At 45.5% G+C, this 18,847-nt stretch overlaps 1 protein-coding gene across 3 annotated transcripts in view; it reads left to right on the top strand.

Moving 5' to 3' along the window:
* Positions 1–13,528: 13,528 nt before the first annotated feature.
* Positions 13,529–18,847, top strand: part of ILDR2 (immunoglobulin like domain containing receptor 2) — a 62,950-nt gene continuing 57,631 nt past the window's right edge. For all 3 annotated transcript variants that reach the window (XM_037506560.2, XM_054693506.1, XM_054693505.1), the window contains exon 1: positions 13,529–13,634. In XM_037506560.2, the coding sequence (XP_037362457.1) occupies positions 13,589–13,634 (46 nt within the window). In that variant the 5' untranslated portion in view covers positions 13,529–13,588. The remainder of the gene's footprint in view (positions 13,635–18,847) is intronic.

Genomic DNA, 18,847 nt, shown 5'->3' on the forward strand with positions numbered 1-18,847 from the left:
ATATAATTAATGATATTGCTGGACGTTCTAATGTTGAAGCATCCTACCATTCTTAATATAATCTTTTTTTGATCATGTGACATTGCTGACCTTTTAAATCATACTTTACTACAGGATTTTTGTTTCCTTTTTCATAATGATACTGAATTTTAAGTATTCTTGTCTTGTCCTTACCAAATGGACTCAAGATTGTGATCCTTTCTTAAAATGAACTTCCATCTTTTCTTCTGTCCACTTTAAACAACAGATAGAAATTATGTATCCCCTAACATTTTGGTAAAATTTACTAGTAAAAATTCCTTGATCCCAATATGTATTTCAAACACATAATTGACCTTTGATTACTATTTCAATGTTTTGTATGGTCATTTGTCTTTTCAGGTTTCCTTATTTTTAGTCAACAAATTTTGGTTATTTGTGCCTTTTTTAGAAAATTGTCTATTTAATTTAGGTATAAAATGTTGGTGAGGCTCTGAAGCAACTACAACTTTAATACTTTACTGGTGGGAGAATTATGACAATTTGTTAAAAAGTTAAATATATACTTATCATGCAACCCAGAAATCCCACTCATTTAGGAGAAATATATATATATGTATGTGTGCATATATATATATATATATATCCCCACACACAGACTTGTGCATGAATTTTCATAGCAGTTCTCTTTAGGAGAACCCCAAACTGGGCTATACAAGTATTCATTAAAAGATGACTTGGTGGGCCTCCCCGGTGGCGCAGCGGTTGAGCGCTGGGTTGCGAAGCTGCCCACAGCCTCTGCAGGGCCGGTTCGATCCCCGGCTGCTCCCCGGCCACTGGAGGAGGGTCCCACATGGTGCGCAGACCTCTCCTGCCGCCCGCTGCTCCCCTCAGCAGTGTGCTCCGGTCCTTCTGCCTGCTCTGCTCCCCGCTCTGGCTCTGGTGAATTCTCTCACCCTCCCGTGCTTCTGGCTGTACCCAGTGCATGTGTAAACAAAACAAACAAACTAAATAAATAAATAAATAAATAAACATGCCTCTATAAAAAAATAAAAAAATAAAATAAAAAAGATGACTTGGTAGCAAATTGTGGTCTATCTGTACAGTAGACCACTACTCATGAATGAAATGGGATGAATTATTGATATTCAACATGGATAAATTTTAAGGTAATTCTGTCAAATGAAAAAAGGCAAACACAGCAGGGTATGTAGTGTATGGTTCAATTTATATAAAACCCAGTTTATACAAAGCTTTATTTGTATTGATTAGTATTTTTGGCTCTACTTTGTCTTCTGCTACTTTCAAAGTTACACATTCTAATTTGCTTCATTCAGTGGCCGCCCACAAATTTTTTAAGATACTTATTTTAAAACATACTCTTATAACAACTTCTTTAGTCAAAAGATATCCCTACTCATATTTTCAAAAAGACAAGAAACTTGGAAAATTATTGTTCCCCCTGCCCTCCACTTAATCTCCCAAGTCTTCTTTCATCTTACTGCCATCTCCCATGTTGATATTACCTTTTTTATACCAATGTTGAAACATGCTTAAAGTCCAATAAATTTAATATATTTAAAGTATACTATTTAATGAGCTTTAACATATATGTACAGCTGAGAAGCCACCATTACCATCAAGGTAATGGACATGTCCATCCACCCAAAATGTCCTCACCACCCATTTAGGCTGTGTGGAGTTACCCACCATTCACTAATACCCTGTTTATTTTTTCTTCAGTCTTTTTTCTCTTGGTTCTATTTTGCAGTTTCTATTGCTATTTCTTCATGTTAACTAATCTTTTCTTCTCAATATCCAATCTGTTATTAATCCTACTCTGTATTTTTTCTACCAGATCATTTCGTTTTTATCTCTAGAATTATATTTGAATCTGTTTTCTATCTAGAATTACATTTATCTCTAGCATATATTTGAATCTGTTTACACATTTCTACTTGTTCTTTTATCTACCTTCTTTAACACAGAATATAATTTTAAGGACTATTAAATGTCCTTGTCTGTACATTCTATCATTTATGTCATTTCTGGGTCTGTTTCTACTGATTGATTTTTCTCCTTGTGAATTGTATTGTCTTGCTTCTTTGCAAGCTTAGTAATATTTGATTGTATGACAGTCATAAATTCCACCTTGTTGAGAGCTGAATATTTTCGTATTCTTATATACATTTTGTGGTTTGTTCTGAAACAGAGTTATTGTATTTGGAAACAGCTGAAGTTGGGTTTTGTACCTTTTCATCCTTGTTTTTATTCTTTGTTATTTGGAATCAAGCAACCTTTAAGGACTAATTTTCTACTGATATAACATCTTTCTGAGTACTCTGCCTGACAACGCATAAATATGAAGGTTTTTCTACTTTGGCTGATAGAAACACAAACTATTTCTAGCTCTATGTGAGTTTCAAGGATTGTTCTTTCAAATCCTCTCAGGTTGTTCTTTCCCGAGAACTGTGTAGTTTCCTCCCACATGCCCTGATCAGTATTCAGATGGCACTTCAAGGAAAAGCCTCAGCAGATTTCCAAAGCTATTTCTTTGTGCTACTTCCTTTTTTCTGGTAGTCTGCCCTGTGAGCTATAGCCAGAGCAGAACAACCAACTCCAGCTCCCCAACTCGAGAGTCGGCAGTGCTCACCAGGATTCCCCTATGACTACTGCATTCTAGATGTTCTCTCCAAACCACAACCTTATTTATTTCTGTTCTTTCAGAAATAACTCACCTCTTCTTCCTCATGTCCGGGGTCTGAAAACATTATTTCCTATAATTTGACCAATTTTTTTTGTTGTTATTGTTCCAGACTGCTAGATAAATTCATTCCCTGCTACTTCATATTGACCAATACTTTCTATTTCTTTTTTGGCTGGTTTCAGTGTACTTTTCTGATGGTACATGACAAGACAGGTTTCCCTAAGCCCCCCCTCCTCAGGGGGTCTGAGATGTAACTGTGACAGATCAGGAGATTCTCAGTGTGGATGAGTAGGGGAAGGACTCTCCAGCAACTGACGGCCCCCCTCTTCCTCCTGTGCTTTCTCTGGGACTAGTAGTCCAGGGGACTCTTACTCCTTAGAGATCATGTGGACCATGAGCTCCACCACCCTGTTACTTTAGCCAAATCCATTGTCATGCCAAAAAATTAGCTTGACAAAGTGGTCACTGAGGGAAATGCCAGCCCTAGCATCAAAGTTAGAGGAGTATCACTGTTACAATCACAGGACACAATTGGTCCTTAGTGTAGCTCAGGAAGCCCTTGAGGGGGCACTGTGAAACCTGCTTCACCATTTTCTTGATGTCATTGTATTTGGCAACTTTCTCCAGATGGCAGGTTAGATCCACAACCAACACTTTGGGGGGTGGGGACTTGGAAGACTATGCGACTCAGCTTCCCATTCAGGTCAGGTTTGACCTTGTCCACAACCTTGGCAGCGCCAGTAGAAGCAGGGGTAATGTTGGCAGCCCCTTGGCCATCGTACCACAGTTTCCTATAGAAGCCATCCACAGTTTTCTGAATGGCAGCCATGGCATGGACTGTTGTCATGAGTTCCTCCAGAATGCCAAAGTTGTCATGGATGACCTTGACTGGGGGACCAAGCATTTGGTGGTGCAGGAGGTATTGCTGACAACCTTGAATTTGTTATACTTTTCATGGTTCATACCCATCACAACCATGGGGGCATCAGCAGAGGGGGCAGAGATGATGACTCTTTTTTAAAAAAAGATTTATTTTTATTTATTTATGCATACAAGAACTGGGGTACAGGCCAGAGGTGTGGTGAATGGGGTGAGAGGATTCACCAGAGACAGAGTGGGGAACAGAACAGGCAGATTGACTGAAATACACTGCTGAAGGGAGCAGTAGTCGAGACAGGAAAGGTCTGCCGTGCCATATGGGTTAGCTCCCTGGCTGGGGATCGAACTTGTGTTGCAGTGGCTGAGATAGCTTCATTGTGCTGACTTAACCTCTTGTGCCACCAGGGAGGCCCATTGGCCCCACTTTTCATATAAGCCCCAGCCTTCTCCAACATAGTGAAGGCACCAGTGGACTCCACCATGTATTGAGCACTAGCATCACCCCATTTGATATTGGTAGGATCTCGCTCCTAGGAGATGGATGTGGACTTAGCCAGGGTTAAAAGCAACCCTGGTGGCCAGGCATTCAATCCAGCCAAATTTACTCACTTTGACCTTCACCATGGTCTCTGAGGGACATGTTGGCACTGCACAAGAAGAGGCGGCTGTTTGTAGAACCAGGAGGAGCAGAAAGCCCAAGGCTTTTTCTTATTTTAACATTTTAAAACAATATTTAGATTTAACTGCTAAAGTTTTAGATAGGTAACCAGGGCAACCTCAGTATCCTTAAGGAGCTGGTCCGGTAAAGAGCTGGCAGAGGGAACAGCATATCTGATGATATGCCCTAGATAAATAAGAGCTTGTATATCTTTGGAAGAGATGGAAGACTGGTTGCTGTGGCTCTATGTTGCCAGGAGGGGAATGATACATGCTGAGTTAGTGTCATCAGCGGGGATTTGGGCATGGCCAGTGTCAGGGGTTCAAGTATTGTTTTAAGTATGTGGATGGCCATTTAAAGGTTTTTTTTTTTTTAAGTCATGATATGGTTTACAGTTTAAGACAGGAGTCATGATGCTATTTGGAGAATAGGTTCAAAGCAGCAAGAATGGACATGGAGAGACCAGTTAGGAAGCTTTTCAGGGCTCAAATGAGAGATGATGGTGACCTAGAACAGAGAACATCAATAGACATGGAAAGGATGACTTCAAGTTGCACTTTGTGGAAAAAATAGAATTAATTGATGGCGTGAATAGAGCAGTGAAAGAAAGGCAGGAGCTCTAGGTTTGGGCTCCAGTAACTCAGTGCCAACTGCTATCTTTTCCTAAAGTAGTGTGGACTGAAGGGAGGGAGAACTATGCTGGAGCCAAAGAGGGTCAAAAGCCCCTCTGCTTCTCTCCTTCTTTGATACAATTATTTTTCAATCTTACTTAAGTAAAGTACTATGTAATCAGAACAGACTCCCCCACCCCTTTCCAGCCAAATAAACTTCCTATTCAGGAATGCTAGAGAATGAAGGGCTATCTAAGTCATGGGGTAAAGGCAGAATTTGAAAGTAAGCTACATATCTTTAAATGGTATTTAAATTCATGGAAATGGATTTGAGATCACCTAGGGTGACAGTAAGAAGGAAAAAAGATTCAGGATGGAGTCCAGTGGAACACCAGCACTTAAAAAGCATCTAGAAAAAGCAAAGTCCAGTAAAGGGACCTGAAAAGAAAGTTCTGAAGTAGCAGGGAGAAAAACAGGGAAAACAAGGGAAAAGTGTTTCTAGGAGGAAACTGCTTCATTCATTCAAAGAGATATGTGTAAAGTCTACTGAGTAGCCAGATCTATCAATGCAAAAAGTTGAACAGAACAAAGCTTATAACATAGCAAAAAGACAGACAATAGTCATAAATTGTGTATGTAAGATGTCTGAATATATGTCGATATGTCCAATGAAGAGATATAAAACAGAAGGGAATAGGTGCTGATGAAGGTGTATTATCAAAGTGGTTTGAAAAGGCTCTATTTGAGGAAATTAAATTCAAGTAAATACTGGTAAGAAATGAGGAAGCAAATCAAGAAGATGTCAGACAAAGAACATCCCAGACAGAGGAAATAGTAAGTACAAAGACTTCAAGGTGAGTATGTACTGAGCATGTTTAAGGAACAGCAAAGTCTGGTTGGAGTGGAATAGGGGAGGGAAGTAGAGAGATGTTGGAGAGGAGCAAGGCTTGATCACTTAGGTTTTGCAAGGCCACTATAAGGACATTGGATTCCAACTAAATGGGTGAGAAGCCATTGGAGATTTGGGTGGCTTCCTTTTTTATATTAAGTTTGAGGTGTGATTTTCAGCTGAGGGAGTGTTAGGAAAACCACCCAAGAAGACAGTGTTTTAGGAAAACATTTTCCCTAATGCTAGTCTTTTACTGATGCCAGTTTAAGGCTCTGATATTGCTCAGATGGTATCTTCTAACTTATGCAATAATAGTAGTAAAAGTAAGCAACATTCATTGAAAGCTCCTGAGCGAGACTCTGTGCTAAACTCTGCACAAACAAGGGTTACCTCAATTCTCCTCTTGAGAATCCTGTGCAATAGATTCTGTGATTATCCCCATTTTGCAGGATGGTAAGTGGAGGCTTAGAGTAGTAAAGTGACATCTGCACAGCCTGTGAGTAGATCTGAGATCCTTGATTCTTTAACATTCTAATTCCAAGCTGTTCATGATAGATGCTCCAGAATGTTTATTACATGATACTTTGCCAAAAGGGGATTCCCAAGTTCCCCATCTTCTCCAGCTACCGTCTAAATGCACTGCCATATTTCTGAGTAACTCAACCTGACTTCCTCCTGGTTGCTCTGTTACACGCATGCAACCTCTCCTCAGGTCACAAGGATTCTGCCACTGGTGTTTCCCTCTACCACCTTTCACTTCCTCTTTGCTCTGCATTCCTGCCCTGCAGGCTAGCTTGGGTGCCTGTCTCCTACTGGCTCTCAGAATGAACTCTTATGTGGGAGAGGCAGTCTCTCTTCCCAGCAATTTATCCTACACCCTGTGGCCAGAATAATCTGGCTGAAGACTGTAGGGTAAGGAAAAATGTCAGGCTTTTCTGCCCTCCCGCCATCAGGATAGATGATGGATCCTTGCGGTCTTGATGGCGGGCACCTGGAGTAGGGTGTGGGCAGAGGTAGATGGGATTCACCTGGGCTGAGACAGTGCTTTTTAAGGGCAGCGTCACGGGGACGCCAGGAGAAGCCGAAAGAGAAGCCGAGAAAGAAGAAGCAGAAGCCGAGAGAAGGCCGAAGAACCCATAGAGTGAAGACCTGCTGGGGGCTGGGAGGCCTGCCAGCCTCCCAGCCCCCCAACCCCCCAGTACTCCTGCCTGCCATGTACCTGGTAACCCCAATAAAAACCTGCAAAACCACTGAGGACTCTGACTCCTCCTTTACCCGGTCTGCATGGGATCCTAGAAAACCTGCACTGTGTCATTCCTGCCCTTACAAAGACTAATCCTGTTTTTCTGCTTAAAGACCTTATGGGTGGTCCATTGCCCTTGGAATTAGTCCAGACCTCATAGCCTGGTTCCCCTTGGTCTAACATCAGCCTACATCTCCAGCTCCATTGCTGACTCTGCCCTTTGTGAAGCCATGCTCTGGGCAACGAATCCCACTCACACCCCTGCTATTGCTTGTACATCTACATAACCTCCTTCTCCATTTCTGCTTTTAGAAATTCTATCCAAATCATCTTTAAGACTTAGTTCAGGGGTCACCTTTGCATGAAAATATCTCTGACCAGAACTTCTGAGAGGTAATTGATCCCTCCCCCTGTCCTCCCTCCCCCCACTATACCTGGTACATGTCCTAAGATAGGCTCTGCCACATTGTGACAGTTAAAAACCATGACTGTCTCTCTCCCCCCCCATACACACAGAGACAGAGAGAGAGAAACATTAACCCAACTCTAAGCTCTTTGACATAAGGGGCTCTGAATCATTCATCTTTCAATTCCTATTCATCTTAAATATCTAGGCAGCATAATATCTAGAATATAGAAGATAATGCATATGGAATAAATGAATGAATGCAGGGGCGAGGGAAGGAGAGATGATATGCAAAAGCCAAGAAGTGTACCCTAGAACAATGTGTAATTAGACAAATATATACTAATCACCTCTGTGCGTATAAGGTACTGGCTCGGATTGGCACAGTGTAGGATAAATGAAAGCGATCAGGTTTTTTCCACCCTCCTGTCATTAGCATCAATGATCGACACCTGAGGTATTACACACGTGCCTGATGGAGGCACCTCCATGGAGTACGGTGTGGGCGTGCATAAGTGGGCACACCTGAGCCGAGAGACTGAGCCTATAAGGGCGGTAACACAGGGATGCAGGCAGCAGAGAGCAGAGGACGTGGCAGTAGAGGGCCATGCAGTGGAGTGCGGTAGAGACCAGTGAGAGAAGGCCAGAGAGAGTAAAGATTCGCTGGGGCCTAGGAAGCCTACCAGCCTCCTGGCCACCCCACCCCGAGCCCCCTGCTTGCCCTGCACCTGGTTGCATCACTACAAATGGTGTAGAAAGATCATTAAAAGCCTGAAAAATCCATCTAGAGCTCGAGGATAGAAAACCTGCTCAGTGCCTTGCTGGCACTACAGGTGCATACAGAAATGATACTTCTATTGGGAGAGCCACACCCCACAACTCCAAGACAAAGGTCAAGGCTGCCAGTCTTTAACACTGGCTTTTGAGAACCTACAAATGACCCTTCTCCAGTTTGAGCTGCTGCTTTTCATGATATTCAGTTTTCTGGACTTCTTGTTCCAGCTCCCCTCCCTGCCCATTTTCTGGGAGTGAGGTCATTGGATGACTTACTTGTTCTGGCTCACTTCCCTCCCTTTGGTTCAGTCTTTAATCTGTGCCAGGGAAGAAGGCAGCTCTAGGAGAGTGCTTAGGCTCTGAGAAGCAATCTTCTGGCTTAATCATCAAAACCTTGCACCCAAAGCCTTGATAAAACACAGGCAGCCACTCCCCCTATATTTTTACCCCCTCTGGGTTGAAGGATGCTGCTTAATCACTGAATTCTGCCCTGCTATTCATTTGGGGGCCTGTCACTGATGTTCCTGTCTCCAAAGGATGCTAATATGAAAACAAAAACAAAAATGAAAGTGAAGACAGGACTCACAAAAGAGAAGCAGCCTTCATTTCTGACTAACTTATGAAGAAATTAGAGGTTGAACTATCATTCAATAAGGGCTCCAAAGGTTTCAACTGCTCCTAATTAGCTTGATTAACTGCTCATGATGGAGGCAGAATGAGAGTAGGTATACATTTGGGGGCTTTGTAACTAGCTGAAGATACAGACCTGACAAAACACCTGTCACCCCTTTTTCATGCTTCTCTCCTTTTTCTAGGGATGTATAGGGACTGAGTAAATTGTGGCACAGCTGTATCTTTTCTCTACTAAAATATTTTACATCATAAAACTATTAGCCATACAGAAAATTATAAAGAAAAAAAACGAGAAATGAATGACAGTCCTACCCAGAGATAACTGTTGTTGCTCTTTTATTGTTTCCTTTCTTTTAAATGCATTTTTTTGTATTTGAGACCATGCTCTAAATATAACTTTATACTTGGCTCTTTTTTTTTCCTGCACATTATCCTTGGATAGACCTCTGTGGGGGAAGCATTATTAGACAGCTAGCTCAGGAGACAGCTGTCCACCGTTAGTGGGGTCTGGCCTCAGGATGGCGCAAGCAGATGTCACCTCCTTCAGTGCCCTGCACCACTGCAGTTTGATTTGAAGCCTAAGACAGCAGGTATTGGCTGAAATCTGCTTCCAGTACATGGAATTTTCAGCACACTCTCCCAATCTTTTACTTATTATGTACTTACCTCTGTTCTTGGCAGTACAGCTTTTTTTTTTCTTTTTTTTGGCATCATGCTCTTTACATTTGCATTTCCTTTCTTTAAAGCGTTTTCCTAATGAAACAATTTATTCCTCAATATGTAAGGACTTCCAGATTGAAAATGTTTCCAACTTTCAGTATAGTGTGTCTAGAGTCTCCAGTTTCTTTTTTTAAGCTCCTAGTTTTAATTTAGATTTTTTAAAAATGCATAATTCATTCAGGCTGGTTTTGAAAACATGCAGGATGGGGAAGATAACAAATCTGAAAGGTAGCACTGAGGGGAAGGGGGAAGACAGATGAACAAAACCTAGATAAGAAACATGGTATATATGTTAAAGTCACACCTCATAGACTCCCCCTAGAACTCGAGATCAGAGAGAAGCAGAAATGCAATGTCATCTCTGTGCTTTCAAAAGCCCTATGAGGAGCAGGATTCATGTGCAAGCATGCCTGTGTGCATGCAATGAAATCATGTTTTAAAGAGGATTCAGCCACATTATATTTAGAACCATGTGGTTGCTACCAGCTACCAGCTACCCGCATGTCTCCTTGCGGTGGCTCACTTCTCTTTTCTCTGTGTCCTAATTCTGTTCTTTAGTGTGAGGCTTTGACAAAGCTTTGTGTCAGTTTCTCCCCTTCCCCATCACACAAGATTCCAGCTGTGGGAGTCCTGGAAATCCTGCTGTGCCCACCTATGTTCTGACATGTTTGTTGCAGCAAAATTTGGAGTATCCAGACCCTCTCTTGACTATAAGGAGTCAGTCTCTACTTGGGGGTCCTGTCCTATTTGGCCAGAATAAACAGACTAGAACTTAACCAGACCTGAGGTTCATTCACATATGTCAACTCAACAGCTCCCAGGAGAACAAAAGGTGATTGGTAGTGCTTCTGATAAAGCAATGCTTCTTAAACAGGAGTATGTGTCAGAAGCACTTGAGGAAGGCTGCTAAATGCAGATTTCCTGGCCCCATCCAGAGTTTCTCAGCTCATTTTTTTTAGTGGAGGCTGGGATTCGGTGTGTCAAGTCAGCACTTTTATGCGCTGCTGATGTTGGACATCATAAAACCAACTTAGAAAAGCACCAGGATCCTACTCTCACCCCTAAGACAACAAAATAATACCACCACCCTACTCCTTCCATCCCTCAGGCTGCATGCTTTAGTCATTAGGGGTACCCTTATGGTCTCTCCTAACCCTTCATCAGCTTGGTATGCTTTGTGCATTGAGAAGGGACACACACTGTCATTTATTCCAGCTTAGCATCCCCTTAGGGATGGTCCAGAGCCCCATCCACTCAAAAAGATACAGATAGACCAAAAGTACCATTCTATCTAGAAGACAGACCTGGAGAGTACTATACAGAAAACCAATTGCCAGCATGTAGTACAAGGCCCCTGGGTCCCCTGACTCACCCTGGGACAAGCTTCTCTCTAGGTACCTAATGTCTTGGTGACATACACAAGAGCCCATACTCTGAGCACATGTTCTAAGTTCACTTTTCTGAACATTCTTCACATGTACATCCAGGTTCTTTTCACTCCATCTATCTCCCATTTCCAATTTCTCAATTGTGTGAACCTGCTCTTATGCCACATTTTACATAAAATGCCATTGCTACATATGCTTAATTATTAAACACGATTTAAATCTTCGAGTATGCTATGTGTACATGCACACACACACACACATCAATGCAGCATCACCTCAACCCTCTGGTCTAGATGTCCCTTTTATGGTGCAAAGTGCTTTGGAGTCAAGAGACCTCAGTTCAAATCCTACCTCTGCCACTTACTAGTTTCCTGTTATTGGAAAAGTTTATTAAATTCTGTGGGCTTAAGTTTCCTCAAAACAATTCAATGAGAACGCTTATAAAACATCTAGAGCTGTACCTAGAACCTACAGATGTTAGGTACCTTCTTTATTCTTTTCTATATTTTATTTTATTGTATATGAAAGGAAGTAATCTTCCAGATTGCTCTCACACAGTGTATTAGCCAGGGTTTTTAATTGCACGCATCAGACATCTCTGGCAAAAATAAACAAAAGAGGGAATTGCCAAGAAGGTTGAAGAGCCAGGTGCAGAAAACCAGCCAGAACCCAGAGAGGCTACACAGCCAAAATCACACCTCAGAGCACGGTGGCACCACTGGCCCTAAACTCTGAATGCCACTGTCACCGCAGTGGCAAAACCAACTCTCTGCTATCCTTGTGTCTTGCATCTCTTGCTCCAGATTCAGCACACTCGTTTAGAGGGTTCCCGACCATTCCTGGGGCCCAAGCCTGTGTCTTGCTGGGGTGGTTGAAAAGGTGGTTCTAAACTTTCTGGCTTCCGTAGTTAGAATTCCTCAAAAATAAGAAGGGGATTCATATATCAGGTTGCCAGAAGAGACCACTGTCCCAAAAGTATTCTCCCCTTTTCTGAGGCTCATCTCATCCCCTCACCACATTTACATTCATTCTGAAGTACATGGAGTCTTTCTTTCGAGGTACTCTTCAAACCTTTTAGAAACACTCTGGTTTCAGGGGCAATTTTATACTTTTCTGCGTTGTTTCCATTCTTTTCTTTGCTTGGACTTCCTCCTGCCCTGCCCCCTTTCCACCATCAATCCCTGAACAGCCCAAATCACACCCATTCTGCCAATGTCTATTGAGATGGGGTGTTTCTATCCCTCCACTAAATAGCTCCCTTATGTTCTGAGGGCCGGTCCCTTATCCTTTATATCTATCTCTGTTATCACATTTGCCCCATGTTGCTAAGAATATGTGTTCACTCTACCTTCTCCCTGGGCAAGATGACTCTGATTCGTCTTTGTAGCCTTCTCCAAGCACCTCGTACTTAGTACGTATTTGTGAAACAAAGCATAGGTTTCTTAGTTGTCTCAACACATACTATAGACTACTTCCACACAAGACAGAACAGTTTAAAAGAAAATAGAAAGAGGACCTCGCTGGTGGCGCAGGCGGTTGAGCGCAGTGCTGTGAAGCTGTCCGCAGCCTCTGCAGTGCTGGTTCGATACTGGCGGGCAGGTGAGGGTCCCACACAGCGCGGCAGACCTCACCTGTCGCGCTCGCTGCTCCCCTCATCAGTGTGTTTCAGCCAGCCTGCCTGTTCTGTTCCCTACTCTGCCTTTGGTGAGTCCTCTCACCGTCCCACACATCTGGCCTGTACCCTGGTTCTTCTATAAATAAATCTAAATAAATAAATAAATAAATAAATAAATAAATAAATAAATAAATAAATAAATATAATCCTTGTGAACGTGCCCTGCAAACCACAGTGTTGGACAACTGTACAAATTGTTTAGTTCATTCTGGTTTTACACAGAATACAGCCGGCTGCCCTTACTCAACCTCATACCAATTTAAGAGAAGAAAGTTACGACAGGGGAGTTCGCCCACCTGTTTGAATTCTGCGCAGCCTCTTGGCTCCTTGTCCAAAAAGGAACCAGAAGGGGCAGGGGCACAGCCACAGTCCTAGAGGAGTTGCCGGGCTAGGTCAAGCCACGCGTCCCCGCGGGTCCCACCCCGGCCGCTCTGTCCCTCCCCGCACTCCCGGCTGGCGGGGAGCCAAGCAGGCACAGACCCCCCGACGCTCCAGTCCCCTCCCCCAGTTCTGGCTCGGGGGTCCGAACTTGGGCAGCTCTGGAGGGGCGCCGAGACCTCCCCAGGGTCCGTGCGGCCGGCGGAGGCCGACCCGCGCCTCCAGGGCGCGGTGCGCTTTGCAGCTCGGCGCTGCCCCCGCGGCGAGGCCGGCACGTGACCCAGAAACTTCGGCAGCCGGGGCGGCGGGCGGCGGGGAGGCGCGGCCGAGCTCCCCCGCGCGGCGGGCTCTGGCGGGGAGGCGCTCGGCCGGCGCGGCGCTGCCAGGGCGCGCGGGTGCGGGTGCGGGTGCGCGGTGGCCGCGGGGAGGCGCCGCCGACGCTGCGCGGACCCCGAGCCCGCGGCAGCGCGCCTTCCGCCGGCGGCGCGGTCAGCCCGGCCCCGCCTGCGCGGCCGCCCCGCGGGCGGGGAGGCGCCGGGGGACGCTGGGGGCCCGCTGCCCGCGCCGCCCGTGCCACCGCCGCGGAGCTCCGCGCGCCTGTCGCTCCCACTTTGCGCGCTCCTTCCCTGGCGGGGGAAGTTGGGGAGAATGGACAGGGTCGTGCTGGCGTGCGTGGCTCTCTGCTGGCTGACAGGTAAGTCTCGTTTTCTACCGAAACCAGTAACTTTGTATTTTCCCGTAGCTGTGCTGTGCGCACCCCAGCTCACCCCCATTCTCCCCGGTGTGTTTAAAGCGGTTTTGTAGGCTGGTGGTAAGTGGGGGGGGGAGGGGTGTGTGTGTGTGTGTGTGTGTGTGTGTGTAAGAGAAAAATGGGGGTCGGGGGAGAATCCCATGACAAGTGAGACGGATCGAGATGCAGGTGTCTGACTCCTTCCCTAGGAGATCGGTCTTGCCGATGTGCATTTCACCTCCTTACAACGGTTCACCCTCAGGCTTAGCCTGAGTTTGTGGTGCTCTGAGTCCTGGGGAAAACCTGTCTAGAAAAACCGAGGCTTGGAGGAGACTGGTTAATTAAGAGAGCTGGTTTTCCGGAGGTGTGGGGTGGGTGGAATAGCATCTCCTTAATTCCTTCCCGGGAGAGAGACACATGGGAGCCCCCGAGTATTTTCCCTGCAGCTCCTGGAGATTAGGATGGAGGTTGGTTTGGTTGTGGGGTTAGGGCCTCGCACTCTCGCTTAGTACCGCTTGAGGAGTGGGCAGTGGAGTAGAGGCTTCCTTCCCCAAGAAAGGGGCTCCACATCTTCTAGAAAAGGTAATTTGAAGGATATCCGGTAGCCTTGGGCTTCTCTCCTGCATCAGTCACTTCCTCTAGCTGGATCTTCCCTCCTGTTTGTGAACTTTCTCCCCACCCTTCTGGGGTTTGGAAAGGCTCTTGTTCCTAACACATTGTCCCACACACTTTAAGAGGGGGAGGACAGGGGTCCAGGCAGGATGGCCAGCTTGGAGTTGGGGAGTGTGTGTATAGGAAGGTTGGGGCAGCTTGGACTGGATCAGAGGCAAGCATTGAAATTACCATGATGCGAGAGACCAGCAAGGAATTAGAAAGGTGGTGAGGACAAGATGGGGACAGTGAAGTGGGAGAGAAAATAGGAAGAAGCATGCAAAAATGAAGTTTTGTCCCTTCTGTGGTTATCAACCAGAAGATTTGAAAAAAATCAAGTCAGTAGGAAAAGGGGAGCAAATTTAAAATTTCCAAGGCAAGTCATCAACAGAGGGTAAAATATTTAAGAAGAAAGGAGGAGAATTCTATTTCCCTTAGCTTCAGAATAAGATTATTGATTGCCTCAGGGTTTTTTAAAATCTATTCCAAATGGAGGGTCCCTAACCCTGCCTCTTCCCCACTGTTGGGTTTAGATTGGGGTGCATCCTCCACAGAGTTAGCCTCTTCTCTTGGCTCTTCTGAGTTCATCCCTCCCACATTATTCAAATATGAATCATCTCTAATTTCAGGGTTTGGCAGATCCATGCCTCCCCACTCCTCTGGTCTCCTAGGGCCTTCCACCCTCCCTGATTCTGAATGTCCTTAATTTCCCTCTACTGATGTGAGGGGAACTTAGACCTTGAGTCTCTATCACCATCTCCCTGAAGTCTGCAAAGCTTCCCCTGGGGAGAGGGTCCCTGAGTCAGGGCTGCTCTCTCAGGCACCCTGGGGTATGCCCAAGAAGAGCACTCCTTGCAAGGAGTGGGAGATGAAGGGACAACATACAGCCCTTATAGGTGGCTAACAGCTTTTTATGAACCAATTCAGATCCCTGGAAGGGACCACAGACTTCTCCCCTGCATCTAGATCAGTTCTCTTGGTTTATAGAGATGAGAGGCGATATGCACACAGCCAACATGAACAGAATAGCGACAGGAACCCGGTTCTCCAGCACCTGGGCCAGTTCTTGCTGCACTCTTCTAAGCTGCCTTTCTGAGTTTCTCTTTAAGGGTTTTATTTTGAGGGGAGATGCTACTTTGTCAGTGCCTCCTTCCATCTGCCCTGGAAAAGGTTGCCCCTGCCTGGAAGCAGGCAACAGGTTAGTTACCAGGGCTACTTCAGCTATCAGAAAGCTGGAGGGGGGGGGGCTTCATGCTCCCCTAGCGAGGCTGGTTCCTAGTTCCCACTGGTCCCCACCCCGGCACCACTGTTCCCAGTCCTGCTTCCCTCTTGTCCCATCGAGGCTGTCAGGTGCCACTGGATAAACTACCTCTCAGCCTGAGCCAAGTGGAGGAGCTAACAATGGCGGCTGGGGAGGAGAGGGAGGAGGGACAGCAGCCAGGGGTGAGATGCATTCAGACATCGTTCATAGAGAAACCAGGAGAGGAAAGGTAAGAAATTTTAGCCCAGCTTAATCAATGAATTCTCTCTTGAGGGGGTGGAAGAAAGGGAGGGAGAAAGGAAAGGACAGATTAAAAATGAGTCAGAGAGCCAGGAAAACACACACACACACACACACACACACACACACACACATTCATTCTCCTCCCTCCCTATCACCTCCCGCTCCCCTCTCTCTTTTTCTTTCTCTCTCCTCCCAACCTACCCCCCTCCCCTTGTTTCTCTCTTTTAATGCTGGCTGAGCAATTTCTAATCAACACTTCATTTTTTTCCTCAGGCTCTAGCAGCTCCTTCCTCATCTTCCATTGCTTAGATTCTGCATTTCTTCCTGCTATATATTTAGCCTCATGATTTCTTATTGTCATCATGATGCTCCTTCCTGTAATAGATTGTTTTTTGTTGTTGTTGTCCTGAACAAAACAAAATGCTTACCAGCTGCTATTTTAGCAACAGGTGCCCTCAAGCAATAGCACTTGAAGGAGGGTTCACTCTGTCTTTGTTCCTGAATATGGATGGTGTTCTTCCTTCCCAGCAGCAGCGGCTGCAAGAAATGCTGGAGTTGTGCGGCCACCCTGACACACTCCATGAACAGAGTGGGGAGCTGGAGATGTATTTTCTTGGAGACTCCTTTGAGTTTCTCTGTGATAAAGATTGCTGCCTCTATTAGTGTTTCGTTTGGCACCTGCCCTTTTGGTTATATTCATTCATTCATCCATACTATAAGCATGTATTCAATTCCTGTGGTTTCCAAGTATTATGTTAGGTGCTGAGAATAAACAGATTTTTAAAAAAAGACATTTTGTCCTCAAAATGTAGTCAGTCTACATTGAGTCAGTGGAGTCAGTGACTCAAACAAGCTTCTAGGTAATTTTGAGATGGTGGTGAAAAAAACTATGATGAGACTACCTAGGTGCTCTAGAATGTGGAGGAGGCATATCAAGCCCAAACCTGGAGTGGGGGTAGGACAGTCTGAACTCAACTCCCAGAAGAGCAATGACTGAGTTAAGACCTTTATTCCTGCACAGTCAGCTGCTGAGTTACTGGCACGTGAAGGCGTCACGCTAGAATGAGTAAGATGAATCAGACAGTCCTGTCCCCAAGGAGCTCATGGTCTGGTGGCAGAGACTCCAGTTATGGAGCATAAACACATCATTCATCAGAAGTCTCTACAAAAAACAATATTGGAGCTCTGCTAAATATTGTGGGGGTCCTTGGAAGGGCTCCCCACCCAGCCTGCAGCAGGGAAGGAGATCTCCAGGAATGCCTGCTACCTGGTCCTGTTTTTATTCAAGTCGATGCCTGGAGACGGCGAGGCTACACTTGGATATTACCAGTTCTAGAGAGTTAACATGTTACTATGCTGGAGAAGGAGGTGTTGCTTTTAGAGATTGCTGACACCTCAGTTTCCACTGGCTCCTCTCCTGTCCTGTATACCTTTCAATTCCACCCCCCTCCTGTATTCTACTTCCCCCCAAGAAAGAAGCCTTATACATTTTCTTTCAACACTTGGGAAGGAACTCTCCCTCCTTCCCACCACCCCCCAGTCTGGTTGCTTCTTTTTGGACTAGGAAAGGGGGGTGCTTCACTACCCCTAACAATCTTTAGATTTTTTTTTAAATATTTATGTATTTATACAAGAACCATGGTACAGGCCAGATGCGTGGGAGGATACGAGGATTCACCAGAGACAGAGCAGGGAACAGAACAGGCAGACTGACGAAATACACTGCTGAGGGGAGCAGCGGGCGCGACAGGAGAGGTCTGCTGCACCATGTGGGACCCTCGCCGACCAGCCGGGATCAAACCTGCGCTGCAGAGGCTGCGGATAGCTTCACAGCACAGCGCTCAACCACCTGTGCCACCAGGAAAGGCCCAATCTTTAGATTTTTAGATTCACAGGAGTATGATTCTGCTGAGTGGCTAGCTTACACAGATTTTATTTTGTGTTCATTTGGTAGTCTTTGTGCAATTCTATGCTGCTATTACACTAGCAGTCTTTTTTTTTTTTTTTTTTTTTTTTAAGTTTTTTTTTTTTTTTTTTAAGTTTTTTTTATTTATTTATACAAGCACTGGGTACAGTCAGAAGCGCGGGAGGGTGAGAGAATTCACCAGAGCCAGAGCAGGGAGCAGAGCAGGCAGAAGGACCGAAGTACACTGCTGAGGGGAGCAGTGGGCGGCAGGAGAGGTCTGCGCGCCATGTGGGACCCTCCTCTGGTGGCCAGGGAGCAGCCGGGGATTGAACCTGCGCTGCAGCGGCTGCGGGCAGCTTCGCAACCCAGCGCTCAACCGCTGCGCCACCGGGGAGGCCCTACACTAGCAGTCTTAATGCTCGTACCTAGTGCTCAGTTCGCTCTTAGTAGTACTTGTCACAGCTTGTTTAGCAGAAAGAGTTCTGACCTGGGAGTTGAGGATTGGGTTCAAGTTGCATGTCCTCCACAGATATACTCTATAACCATGAGACCTTCATTTTATAATCTGTTGAAAGAGGTAATTCCTGCCCCCCCGCAAAGTGGTGCAGCAGTTGAGCGCTGGGTTGCGAAGCTGCCCGCAGCCTCTGCAGCACCGGTTCGATCCCCGGCTGCCGGGGAGGGTCCCACATGGCGCGCAGACCTCTCCTGCCACACCCACTGCTCCCCTCAGCAGTGTACTTCGTCAGTCTGCCTGTTCTGCTCCCCACTCTGGCTCTGGTGAATTCTCTCATCCTCCCGCACTTCTGACTGTACGCAGTGCTTGTATAAATAAATAAATAAATCTTAAAAAAAAAAAAAAGTAATTCCTAAGGTTATTTCCAGGTCTAAGATTCTGTGGTTTCTCCATATAATTTTGATGAGTTGGAAGTCAAAGAGGGACGGTCTGCTCTCCCTCTTAGTATTAACTCAGGGAAGAGCCATCAGAGAACTCCAGTTTTCTTCTGTTCCTCTGACCATTAGTGGTTGGAATGAAAAACACCATCTGGGAAGGGAGAGCTTTTGTTGGAGTAGCACCTGGTGCTTGGTCTGCAGGGTAGGGTCACTCTGAACAATTAA

This window comes from Talpa occidentalis, unplaced genomic scaffold (assembly GCF_014898055.3).
Source record: "Talpa occidentalis isolate TD23 unplaced genomic scaffold, MPIMG_talOcc4v2.1 talOcc4.12, whole genome shotgun sequence".
In the NCBI taxonomy this organism is placed as follows: Eukaryota; Metazoa; Chordata; class Mammalia; order Eulipotyphla; family Talpidae; genus Talpa; species Talpa occidentalis.